General features: G+C 35.2%; 1 protein-coding gene across 6 annotated transcripts in view; it reads left to right on the top strand.

Moving 5' to 3' along the window:
* The window catches only part of LOC116163770, a 93,218-nt gene extending 84,075 nt beyond the window's left edge, over positions 1 to 9,143 (top strand). For all 6 annotated transcript variants that reach the window (XM_031477882.1, XM_031477881.1, XM_031477878.1 and 3 more), the window contains 10 exons: positions 307 to 478; positions 717 to 924; positions 978 to 1,308; positions 1,463 to 1,791; positions 1,844 to 2,042; positions 2,614 to 4,511; positions 4,697 to 5,437; positions 5,490 to 6,304; positions 6,362 to 6,541; positions 7,295 to 9,143. In XM_031477882.1, the coding sequence (XP_031333742.1) occupies positions 307 to 478; positions 717 to 924; positions 978 to 1,308; positions 1,463 to 1,791; positions 1,844 to 2,042; positions 2,614 to 4,511; positions 4,697 to 5,437; positions 5,490 to 6,304; positions 6,362 to 6,541; positions 7,295 to 7,472 (5,051 nt within the window). In that variant the 3' untranslated portion in view covers positions 7,473 to 9,143. The remainder of the gene's footprint in view (positions 1 to 306; positions 479 to 716; positions 925 to 977; positions 1,309 to 1,462; positions 1,792 to 1,843; positions 2,043 to 2,613; positions 4,512 to 4,696; positions 5,438 to 5,489; positions 6,305 to 6,361; positions 6,542 to 7,294) is intronic.
* Positions 9,144 to 12,414: the final 3,271 nt, after the last annotated feature.

Below are 12,414 nucleotides of genomic sequence, written 5' to 3'. Positions count from 1 at the left end.
CCTATGCCAATTAACTTAAAAGTTAGAAATGTGTTTTCCTTCACGAACAGAACAATTTATATTAATTGGGACCTGAATGCACCTTCATCTTTTATTTTGTCCGAAAAAGGGACACATACGTCTAATTCTGTTAAATGCTGCTTTAATCTCAAGTACATACATAGATAACCGCGGAAAATTGTAACAGAAAACGTGCGATGATTAAATGTTTGTATTACGAATTTGTTGACTTGTTGAATGTATGTAATAAGCGTAATTTCTGTTGGACCTGTGTCCATTTATGCTAAACGTGAACTTTTTTTGCAGGTAAAACGATGGGGGAGGTTGTGGTGGGTGGAAGAATAACAGCGCACAGCCCCGATTCAGACTGTAACAGCAACCATCCGGGATCAACGACTAGCTGCCTGAGTAATACTTCTTCACAGGATATAGACTTTATTCAAGATAACTCCGACTATCAATGGTTTCTTGATTATAAGTAAGTAAGCAAGCGGAATTATTTTTATCGTTAACAGACTCCACAGCTGGTGCACAAATTAAACGCTGACATCATTTAACCCACATTTAGTAGTAAACGATATTCCTTGCTTAACACACCGGCAAATTAAGCTACGCCCTTCATTTTCTTTTTGGCAAAACACCCGTGCACCTATAAGTTTTTGCTGAATGAATAGTGCCAGTAGACTTCAATTTTGCACTATTATACGTTTTTGTAGTTATCGAGATGGTAGTACCAATCACCACACAAGCATATTGTCATTATCAGAGCCTTATGATGCCAATGATGTTGGATACTATGATGTGCTTGCAAAAAATATGGATGCAAATTTGGCGGAAGCTGATATGGAGAGTTTTCGAACTGAAGATATTCATGCATTACTAACAAATTTACCGACAATGTGTACAGATCCATTAAGTCAAGATGTGAGTACCTCACTTTGATATACCAATTCAATCACGTTTACCCTAATTTACAGCACCACCAAGGAGAAAGTTTTGCAAGTGTCTCTGGATCTATGATGGCAAAATTCGATTTCGATAGTTCCATAAGTCCACATAGCAGTAGCTCACAAGGCGAAGATACTGCCAATTCAACATCCATGTCGATTTGCAAATCGGAGTTACTGTTCAGTCCTGTAAAGGAAATACCTATGCCTGGTGCTAATTTTAGCGTGGATTCTCTTGACTGTGAACTAATGAATGAGCACGATATTATGTTAACATGCCAAGCCAACAAGGATAATTACACTATTGCCTTTGAAGGATCTTTGACTATGTATTCTGAGGATAGCGATTATCACGAGTCAGGTTAGTCTGAGATATTTGATAGACTTTGGAAAGTATCATTTACAATGTGTTTAGGACTCACTTCATTTGACAACAATTTATTATGTAAATAAAGAATGTTTATCGTTCTGGTTAAATAATTAACACGACCTTAGGCATTAACTTTCTTTTATAGATAAGAGCGGTGGGATGTCTGGAAGTGGTAGTATTCATTGGGAAGGCAATATGAAAGTGCATCCTGATAATATTAAACTTCCCGATACATCAATGGCTCAATCAGATTCGGGCGGATTTACAACTTGGAGCAAACTAAAGAAGAGAACAAGTGATAATCAATTAAAAAGACATCCATCAGGAAACAACAATAGTTCAGTGGATAGCAATAAGTATAGTGCTGTGGACAATGTATTAAAAAGTCAAAGTATGCCTAATTTGTACAAACAGAAGGTAAAGGGACTTATGAGCAGTGGATTTTTGCGTAGTAACACACCATTTAATAGCTCTGTAAGTTAAGTTTTCAAATCGATTGTCGCATGCATAATTTAATAACTTCTAGATTGATGCGTCTAAAAGGAGGGCTGTCAAAGTTTTTGATATTCAACATCAGATTCAGACTAGCAGTCTGAGCGGGGGCAGTTTGGTTTCCGATATGGCCACCTCAGCGGATTGTGGAAGTACCAGTAGCGAATCTAATAAACAGCCAAATTTGAATTTGGTCAAACTCTTCATGAAACAGAAAAGCATGAGTGCAGAAGGTAAATATCATTTGTCAATCAATTTACAACGATTATTATTAATTATGTTTATTATCTTTGAAAACAATTAATCTACAATTAAACTTTGCCCTTCTTTTGTTTGTGTATTATAGTCATCAGAAATAAGAAAATGATTCAGAGGGCAATCACTGATTATTTAGAAATGATTGTATAGTGTCAGTTGTGATTAGAAGCATCCCTATAAGAAGAATTATTCAAACTGCTATTTGCCAATAGCCAATAGTAGATTAAAACTTCGCATTTCGTTACTCAAGACCATGGCTGTAAATGTAAAAGGCAATTTTTCCATGTTCGGAATTTCAATATAGTTTGTTTCAATACTTTCTAAATATAAAGTAAGTAGGTAGGTACCTAATGTACTTGTTTTCTATAGTAATAAAGAACAGATCGGTCAATGAACTTTTAGATTTACCTATTCATTTTTAATTTAAAATCAAAACGGTTCTTCATTTTCAGTTGAGTGTTTTACTATAAGCACATCAATGAAAGTAACAGCTAAATTTCTGTAGTAACTCTAAAAGGGAATGCAAAATTTATTTGATTTTTACAGGCATGTCTACCGCGATGGATCAGTCATCAGTGAGTGATAATTGGCCAACTCACTCCGTTGCTAGTAACGAATCATTGGAGGACAAACAATCAAACTGCATTGAAGCAAAAGCAAACTGTTTGGAAAACGGCGTGTCATTGAGTGAAAATGGGTCTAGAACTCATGAGCTAATCATAGAAGAGCAGGATGAAGATATTTCACGAAGTGAATCTGTAGAACAGTTGTCCGAAAGTATATCAAAATTGGAATCCGTAGGAGATAGTTTTGAAAACGAACATAATCAGTGCGTTAAATTCAATGTAAACAACAATAACAGCATAGAGCATAAAGATCTAAGAAAAAGAAAGTTAAAGGCACACAGCACTCAAACAAGACGCAATAACAGTTTGGGTGTAAGTTTATCTTCAGATTCTTCCAGTTTATCCAGTTACACAGCTGACTGCAACGAACGTGTAAGAAACATTGGAAAAACAACTGGAACCCAAATACCCGTTCACTTAATGAACAAAAGTATGCAAACCTCTTGTTACATAGACAAAAGCCTGAAAGCTGCTCCATACAAATTAAATTGCCATAACGCCAAAGATTGTGTTAAAGTTGTTCAGCCATCGTTTCTGAATAAACTAAAAAAAGACGGTGAAACTGAGAAACCTGTATATATCTTATATCCGAACTATGTTCTTCCTGATTTACAATTTCTTAATGAGAAAGCAGAAGATGCTGCAAAGGTGTTTTTAATGCCGCAAAGAGGTCCAAACAAAACAGTTCAACCGAATACGCGCCCTTTTAGCTGTAATGATTTTGAGGCGTTGAAAAAGAAAGGGTTCGACCATGTACGTGATTGGGAATCCTTAAATTTCTTATTACCAAATGAATGTCGCCAATTATTAGCAGATGTACCTGAGATAGCTGAACAAGCCAATTTAAAGAGCGAATTTACAAAACCTTCCTTCTGTACGTCGCCGCCTGTTAGACGCCGTGCAAGGCCAACTAGTTGTGACTGTGCCATGCTGCACCGTACAGGGAGTGCAGAAACCGCAACAACTTTTTCATCTAGTTCCAGCACAGCTACACAACCGAGTTCTGGGTATCGGGGTTCGTCAACTATGCTCCTCACTGATTCGCAAAATAGTCCCGCTCTTACTACAAACTTTAATCCTCTCTTTGTTTATCGATATGACAGTGTTACTAGCTCAGAAGCAAGCTTAATGACGAGCGAACGTCACAGATCTATCGGAACTACTGCTCCACCTCTTCCCAAGCGTTCTATCAGTCTTTCACACGATCATAAATGTCGAGAGGTGGTACCTCCTCGACCACCACTTCCAAAAGGCATTCTCAGGAAAAGCTTAGAAACTGCTAAACAATACAAAAATGAGAAATCTAAAAGATACAGCATGTTTGAAACTTGTGACGATAATAACGCAAAGGACAACTCAAGTAAACGTTATTCATTGCCTGACCACTATTATCAAAGGCATAAACGTTTGAGTGAAACTGAGGACGAAGGTGTAGATGCAGGAACATCAAGTAGTAGTTTGGATGAACAACCAGAAGTCAATTTCAGAGTTCCAATTCCACCTCACCCCAAAACAGATATTTTGCTATCCCATATCAGTTGTGATGAGCTCTTACAGTTAGAAGAATACCTAAAAATGAGTGGCTTGTCGTCATCCGATCCTGAAGATTTGGACGAACAGGAAATCATTCAATTGCGCTCGTGTGTCAGTAAGTTCTTGGCGCTGAAGATCAATCAAGATGGCAACGAACACTTTGGTGGCAAGAAAAGTGTTAGTTTTGCTGAGAAGGTGAACGTTTTACCAAAGAACAATCTAGAGATGAAACCACCAAATAATTCTCCGAATGCATCTGCTTTTTCAAATCAAAGAACTTATCAGGTAAGTACCATATAGCGGCACATAGAGTTACTCCATTTAGTGAATTATTCATGAATAATCAAAGCATATAAGTATGAAATTATATGAAAGACGTTTAGGTGAAATGTGCTAAATCAATGCTAAATGTGGTAACAACTTCAGATATAAAAATCATGTACTATGACTAACGGTATAATATGTTATAGCATAAAACGTTGGCCGAAATTCCGATATGTGAAGAGGGAGAAATTAGTCCAGAAAATTATTCTAGTCCACAACTTACACCTACTCACGTCAGGAAGCAGACTTACGATCTGAATCAAAAACGTCTGTTAGTAACCGCAGTTACTGATGCGGTTGAAAAAGTAATTCACCATTTTTCTCCGGCAACGAATCAGTCTGAATTAATAACATTAGGAGATTCAAGCCTAAATCCGGCATGCGCAAAAATTGCTCTGACAAATCTTTGTCCTGCAATATACGCAGTTTTGAGTGATGGTTTAAAGCCCAATCTGGAAACGTCGTTTGGTCCGATCTGTAATTCAGTTTGGCAAGTAGTTGAAGCGTCAGCGCAACAAGGTCCGTTAACTAAGGCGTTAAATGATTTGGTTATGAGAATTAATGGTGAAGATGCAATTACGGAAGGTCTGGTTAAATTTAATGCATTTGTGTTTGGTTTATTAAACGTAAGATCGTTGGATGCGTGGACTAGTTATTTAAGAACACGCGAAACTGTGCTAAAGAAGCATTATAATCCAAACTCTCTACTTCTTCTTGCACACACTGGTGGTGCGGCAGTGAGGGGTTTATTGGATACTTTAATATCTGCATTAGAACCTTTGGCATTGTTACCATTCCATTTCGATGTTTTGTTTGAGTACAGACAACTGCATGAGAGTCTGAAAAGAATAGATTCATATGTTCCTTCTAGTCCTACACATGTGAAGGTAATACTGGCATAATGATGTACATGATATTTATTTATTGACATATTTTCAGCCATCATCACCTAAGACATTAACGCCAAAGCAATGGAATCTCATGAAATTGGCAAATTCACTGCAAAGTACTTCTTCTCATTCTCTTTCTGATGCAGAAGAGGCCACCACCGTCCGACAGTGCTCGCCAGAGAACCCCACTCTCCCAGACCTCTTAAATACTTCCACTTCCTCACGAAGTCAGTGTAAAGTTCGTCCTAGGTCCTGCATAGAACCCGGAGTTTTGTCTAAACCAAGCTTTCGTCTAGGCGAAGATGTTACTGTGATTGCAAAGAAAAGGTGGTCTGGTATTTCGTTAACCTCAAAACTATATCAAGCTTATGATCGATTGGCACGTGAAGACACCGAAGAAGAATATACTGATAGTTTAGAAACATACAATAATCGCAATAACAGAGTGCCAAGTGCGGAAAAATCGGACAGCAATTCCAGTGAGGATGCCTCTCGTCTTAGGGATGATGGTCCAGAATCACTGGAATCACAAGCTGCTGATGAGAAACCGCTTAATGGAACGAGATTCCGAAAACTACAGGAGAAATGGGAAAAACTGAGTGGAAAAGATTTACCATGCTCTCCACCACAGTCACCTACACACGCCAACAAGTCTAAAATACCTCGGCTTGTTACATCTCCTGTAAGACCACCTTCGGGTATTCCTGTTCCTGTAGTTTCACCCACAACTAAACCTAGTAAAATTGCTAAGAAGGTTACTACACCTCCAAGTGGGAATAGGAAATGTATAGGAAGCATTAGTAGAACTTCCATCGGAAATAATCCTCCTAAGGTGCAAGTTAAGAAACCCATACCAAATACTAGGTAAGATGGTAATTAAAGCATTAAATGTTCGGAGTTTCACGATTTATCTCCATATAGGACAAGCAGATTAGATCAGCAAGATGGCCCCTCTGATGTCTTGAAACACTCACCTCGACCAAGCAGCCTTCCATACAAACCTGCAAATGTTCAGAGTAAAAACAATAAACTAACACCTCCTCGTAGGGCAGTGTCCAGCTCATTAGGAAGAAAACCTGTTGTTCAAGTGCAGAGTAGTAGGTAAGTCTTGCATCTTTTTGGTTTAAAGTTTCCAATGCCATGTTTCGGTAATAGGATGCAATTAAATTCATCATCGCCCTTAATGACGCATTTAAAATTGAATGGTTGAGTTTTCTAATATTGTATTGGAATAGAGTAAAATATAACATCGAAGTTGAATAACGTTTATTATAGTTTTTCTATGGCTATCGATTTCGGCAACATTGCCATCATCTGTGTACACAGGATATATTTATAGCTAGGCCTGATGATGGCAATGTTGCCGAAATCGATAGCCATAGAAAAATTATAATAAACGTTATTCAACTTCGATGTTATATTTTACTCTACTCATAAACGTTTATCGACAAATGGAGACGTACATCAAAAAATTGTATTGCAATACTATTTGCTCTGGAGGATTAAAGCACATTGTGCTCCATAATACTACATTTTGTTCAATTACAATTTTACAAATAGTTCTGATAATCTATTAATGAAGCTTTTCAAAAATAGTTTAAGTGTGGATGGGGTAGATTCTGCATAGTGCAAATGTGGAGGGAATGATGTTCACGTGTTAATTGATGCTATTCTGTTTCTGCTCAAGTCTATTACATTTAAAAACAGAATTTGTTTGTCCTGAAGAATTTATAATTAAAAATTTAAAATTATTCCGTTTTCTAAAACAACTCAACTATGCGAGAATTAGAAATTTTACTTATATGAGGCCATGTTTTTTCGTCAAAAGCTCAATTAAAACATTTTGCATTACAGGGTAGTACGAACCTTATCTCATCGTTTGGCATCCGAAAGTGGTCATTTATCATATAATGAAGGGGAACGACTGACAGTAATTTTGGAAGTAGATGAGAAATGGTTACTTTGTTGTAGAGGTACTCAAAAAGGTTTGGTTCCTAAATCTGCAGTTATCGCAGATAGTGGACGATTTTGAAAATAAATTATGTATAAATATGGTAGACTGCCAAATGTGATGCAAAAACTGATTGGGAGGTTTATATCCTTAACACTTATGTGTTTCTAGTATTTTGTGTGGGTATTATATTTTTAAGTTCAAATGCGATAGTGGCTAGTATTTTGCTTATGGTTCAGTTCTGCATTTTGTACAATGCCTCATTTACATAAGAGTTACAGTGTTGTGCATACTAGTTTTTAGTCATCACCATATAGATCTAATGGCTGTTCAAGTTGCATAAAATATTTTAGTTATTGAATGAAATCTTTATTTATTTTTTTAATTTAGTCAAAAAAAAAGAAAAGGCTGTTTTACATGAGATACTTAAAATATCAAAATATATTTATTGTTTACTTAATATGTCTTACATTCCTGCTGTTACTACTATTTGTTCTCTAGACCATGATTCTTTGAAAATACGAAGTGTTGCATAATATTGATTGAGATATAAAACTATCCAACTCCAATTTCCTCTCCTTGCATGACTAACATCTTTTTTCTCTCAATTTTAATCTCAATTTCTTATGGTGGTGGAGTATGACGTAAAACTTAATTTACATATCCAACTTTCCCTCCTTGCATGTTAAACCCTTAAACCATATCCCACCATCAAAAGTATTATCAAAAAATCACTTCGTAACTCACTTCAAGTCTAATCTAAGTGAAATAGGCTTGTTAGTGGATTGTTTTTTAATTTTTGCACATTTTTCTTTCTTATTTTTTCATTATGAACCAGTTTCGTTATTGTAGATTTATATGTTCATGCAATTATATCGCACGCATGCATGCATGGACCAGGTATTCGCGTTGATACTTATAGGATCCAGCTTTTGCCTTCTAATCCTTGCTTTAAATGTTATCTGATTACTTAGCTTTATTAACTTATACCGTATTAATTAAATAATAGCGTATATTTTGATATGTATAAATAATACTTATAAGTTTAATGTAAAGTTTTTGTATATATTTGCAACTAGAGGTAATTTGCATTGATATCGTATTTAATGAAGACAAAGGCATGATGCGTTCATTGTTACCGACTGTACACTCCTATTGATTTGCTTGCATAATGTACTTTTTACTGAACCAGCTAAGAGTAATAACTAAGTATATTAACACTATGAACGGTACCTTACTACAATATCATCGTTATGATTGTAACCATAGACATTAGGATGAGAGGCCTTGAAACATCATTATTTTCCAATATACAATATTTCATCAGTATTTTGTTATTTTAGTGCTGCTATATTGACATTCTAAAGTATCTAGCACTATTTTTAAGAACTTTATATATTAGGTAATTAAAAACATATTTGTTGTATAATTCATGTTGTTTATATATATTATATTTACACCTCTTATTAGTTTGTAAGTTCTGTATATGTATATATTGAACGCTTTTGTGATTTTGTATATAAGTAAGAAAACCAAAGTACGACTCGAAATAATATACTGGTAAAATGAAATTGTGTACTCGATATAATTTAAGGACAACTCATGTGAACCAATGATGCTGAATCTTGTTCGTAAAAAATCTGATACCTTTTTTGTATTTTTCTTGTATAAATTTTATTTATTATTTTACTGTTATCCATTGATAACTTGTAGTGATGTGATTTACTCATTTAATAGATACCTAATTGCAAATCTTGTTTTATTTTCTTAAGTATATGCAGTATGGATATGGTGTGTATTGAGGTTGGAGTCCACATTAAAACGTTAAGGCGAGTCCACATTGATAAATATTTACGTTGTGCGTTGAATTTGACACAAATTTGCTGTGTGCGCAGAAATTCTTGTCAATGTGAACTATATGCGCCGCACGAAAATGTACACAAATTTGGAACGCAAATTCTATTCCTTCTTTAGGGGCGCCTATAAAGAAGCATTATGCGGGTCACTGTAATTTGGCGTAAGGGACAATAAATAAATTAATTAATTAATTAAGGTGTATACAGGTTGTTCCACGCAAATCGTTACCTAAAAATATTCCGACTCCCATTAATAATTTAAATCTCAAAATTTTTGCATACCAACATAGTTTTTCCTGATCTATCGAAAGAAAATATTATAATCGTTTCGCTTTCGTTTTTACCTGTTGGGTATAGCAACTTTCATATTTTAAATAGAACACCCTGTATGTTTTGCATGTTCGAAATCTAATTGAAAAAAAAAGTTGTTTGATACATTCCCCCATTCCCAGCATCAAAGGCTTTCAAGTTATGCAAGACTTCAAAATTTTTGACGTTTAGCTGCTTTTCATTAAGGCCCTGTACCTATGACTCCATTGACTTGAATCTCAAAAAGTCTTTCAAAATTAACAATACTGACTTGAGGCTACAACTAATTCGCAATTTTAATAACTTCAAACATTAAAAAGTCGATTTTTTTAAATACAACAATTCTTTTTAGCACTTTCAAATGCCGAAAAAATTCTACATCGATCGATTATTACATTGCCTATACGGTTACGCTTTCGTTTTATTTTCGATTTTCTAAAATTGTGACAGTTATTCATAAAGTTCTTAGGAGGCCTTGAAATCTTGTTTCCTATATAATTATACAGGGTGTTCCTAAATGTGATGTAAGAACGGAAGGGGATAATTCTTTGCTTATTTTATGACTAAAACTATATAAACATAGGTCCGCAAACGCTTCGTTACCGATCTACAGGGCGTTGTAAGTTCACCGGACGCTTTACAAGTTAAACCTTTAATTTATAAACATATGCAAACACAAAATCCAATATTTCAAATGCCAACTGTTAAGACTAATATCAACAAGAGATTTTCCAAATAAAGCCAGGGCCTACTGGACCATTTAAACGAGTATTACCTCTTAAAATGTAGGTCCATTAGTAATATTGGTAAATTTACTTTTTATAATTTAGTTGAGAGTTGTGATTTGCTGTTCATTACGAATTGCCATATATCCCGATATCCGCCAATGAAAAATTCACTGTCATTTTTTAACTTATTTATCAATTGTTTTTATTTTAGCTTCCCATCAAAATTTACTCGTAGTCGTAGAAGTAATAAAAGCTTAATTTTTTATTCAATGATAATGGGTCCCGGAAGCATTATTTTGTTATATAAAAATATATATTCCCGACACTTGAACGAACGTAAAAATAATAAGAAGGTAACATGGAATAAATGCAGTTAACAATCAATCATGTACCTACAACTCGGAATGAGACGGGATTAGTTTCACAAACCCGGAGAGGAAAAGTTAGGATACAATATATACATATGACTCAGTTTCTCGAGCAGGTAAGGCGGAATCCAAGCGTTCCAGTAAATACTTATATGAGTACATACGACAATGACATATCTGTTACCTTTTATTATGAAAGAAATAAGAGCAGCAAGAGCATCCCTCTTCAAAAGGTGCAGCAATTGAGCAGTAGCTGTTAGATTTTTTTTTGTAGGGGCATTTTAAAAATGTAGTCTACACCTTGACCTGGAGACGCTATTGCAACTCCAGAGGGTCTCATTCCCAAAATTTCGACTGCCATGTGGAGAAATAAAAGCCGATGCTTCAATTCCAAAAAGGTAATGAATGAATTCTGTAGCGTACGCAGGTTTTTTTTCGGGAGAGGCTGAAACTCGAGAATTAAGACCAATATGTATGTAAATTTTCACGTATGTCGTACACATTCGCAAGATCAAGTAAGCGAAGGAAAAAGTAAGGTAGTTTTTCCAGCAACTGCATCATTTTTATTGTCGCTTGGCATTTAAATAATTATACCATGACTGACGACTTACGAGATGTGCCGCTGAGCAGTTAAGTCGATTATTTCGGGGGGGGGGCAGCCACTTCAGCCCCCCTTTGCGTACGCCGGTGAATGAATTCCATACATTATTATCTATCCTCACCTTATAAATTTGTATTGTTGTCTGTCTATCCGCGTGCACGATGACATTGTGTAGAAATGTCCGATCGTTTTGAAAATTGATACATATGTTTTGCAGGATGTATGAAAGGTCGCTATTGTTTTTCGGCTACGTAGACCAACGAGCCAAAAAGTTACAGCCCAAAAACTGCCCGCCAAACCTCCAAAAAGGGTTTCTTTTATAAATCCTGTTACAAAGAACAAATGAATGTCCGGTTTTCCGTGTTAGTATATTGCTTAAACTTCAGACAACTAGGTATGCAGGTGCAAAAAGCATTGCGCATGCGCATTACACCTTTTGTATTTGCGCAATCCCAATTTTTTTTATTTCTTAAGATATTTATATGAAATTTTGTATGTAGGCATCTCGAATAACAGTAAAACTAATGCCGAATCGAAAAATTTGTTTTGCGCATGCGCGGTCGGTTATTTAAAAAAATTGTTAAGATATTTAAATGAAATGTTGTATGCAGGCACCTCAAATAAAACTAATGCTAATTTAAAAAAAAATTGTTTTGCGCATGCGCAATCTCAAATTGTTTATTTGTTTCTTAAGGTTTATTGTAAAAATGATGTAATGTGTAGTGAAGATCTCGAGGATCGTTCGGTATTCAGTTGTATTGGATTTTTATTTCTTCTTATGTAACAAGCAATGTCAGAAATTAACAGGTAGAATGAATAATCTTCATTTATTTGAACATTTATTGTTTTCGATAGATTTTACATATTACTACTCCTTTCAATTATAATAAACTGCCAATAATCCGTCTTTACTGAAGGGAGACGGATCGAACATAAGAGCTAATATACAGACAAATATTCATTTTGGAAACTAAATTGTATGTATCATATTGTATCAAATAAAAGCAATATATATGCCACAAAAACTTGTAAAGATGAGAACCTTAAAACTGAAGTATAGGTAATCTGAATTTCCATACTTTTGAAAATTTGCATCAGTAAAATGAATGGTGAACACCAACCTTTATACACAGGCTGATTCAAATTCGAAGGCCACCATGG

Source organism: Photinus pyralis, unplaced genomic scaffold, assembly GCF_008802855.1.
Source record: "Photinus pyralis isolate 1611_PpyrPB1 unplaced genomic scaffold, Ppyr1.3 Ppyr1.4_LG2, whole genome shotgun sequence".
Taxonomy (NCBI): domain Eukaryota; kingdom Metazoa; phylum Arthropoda; class Insecta; order Coleoptera; family Lampyridae; genus Photinus; species Photinus pyralis.
Note: the sequence above shows the minus strand (reverse complement) of the source record. Positions and strands in the feature narration are given on the sequence as shown.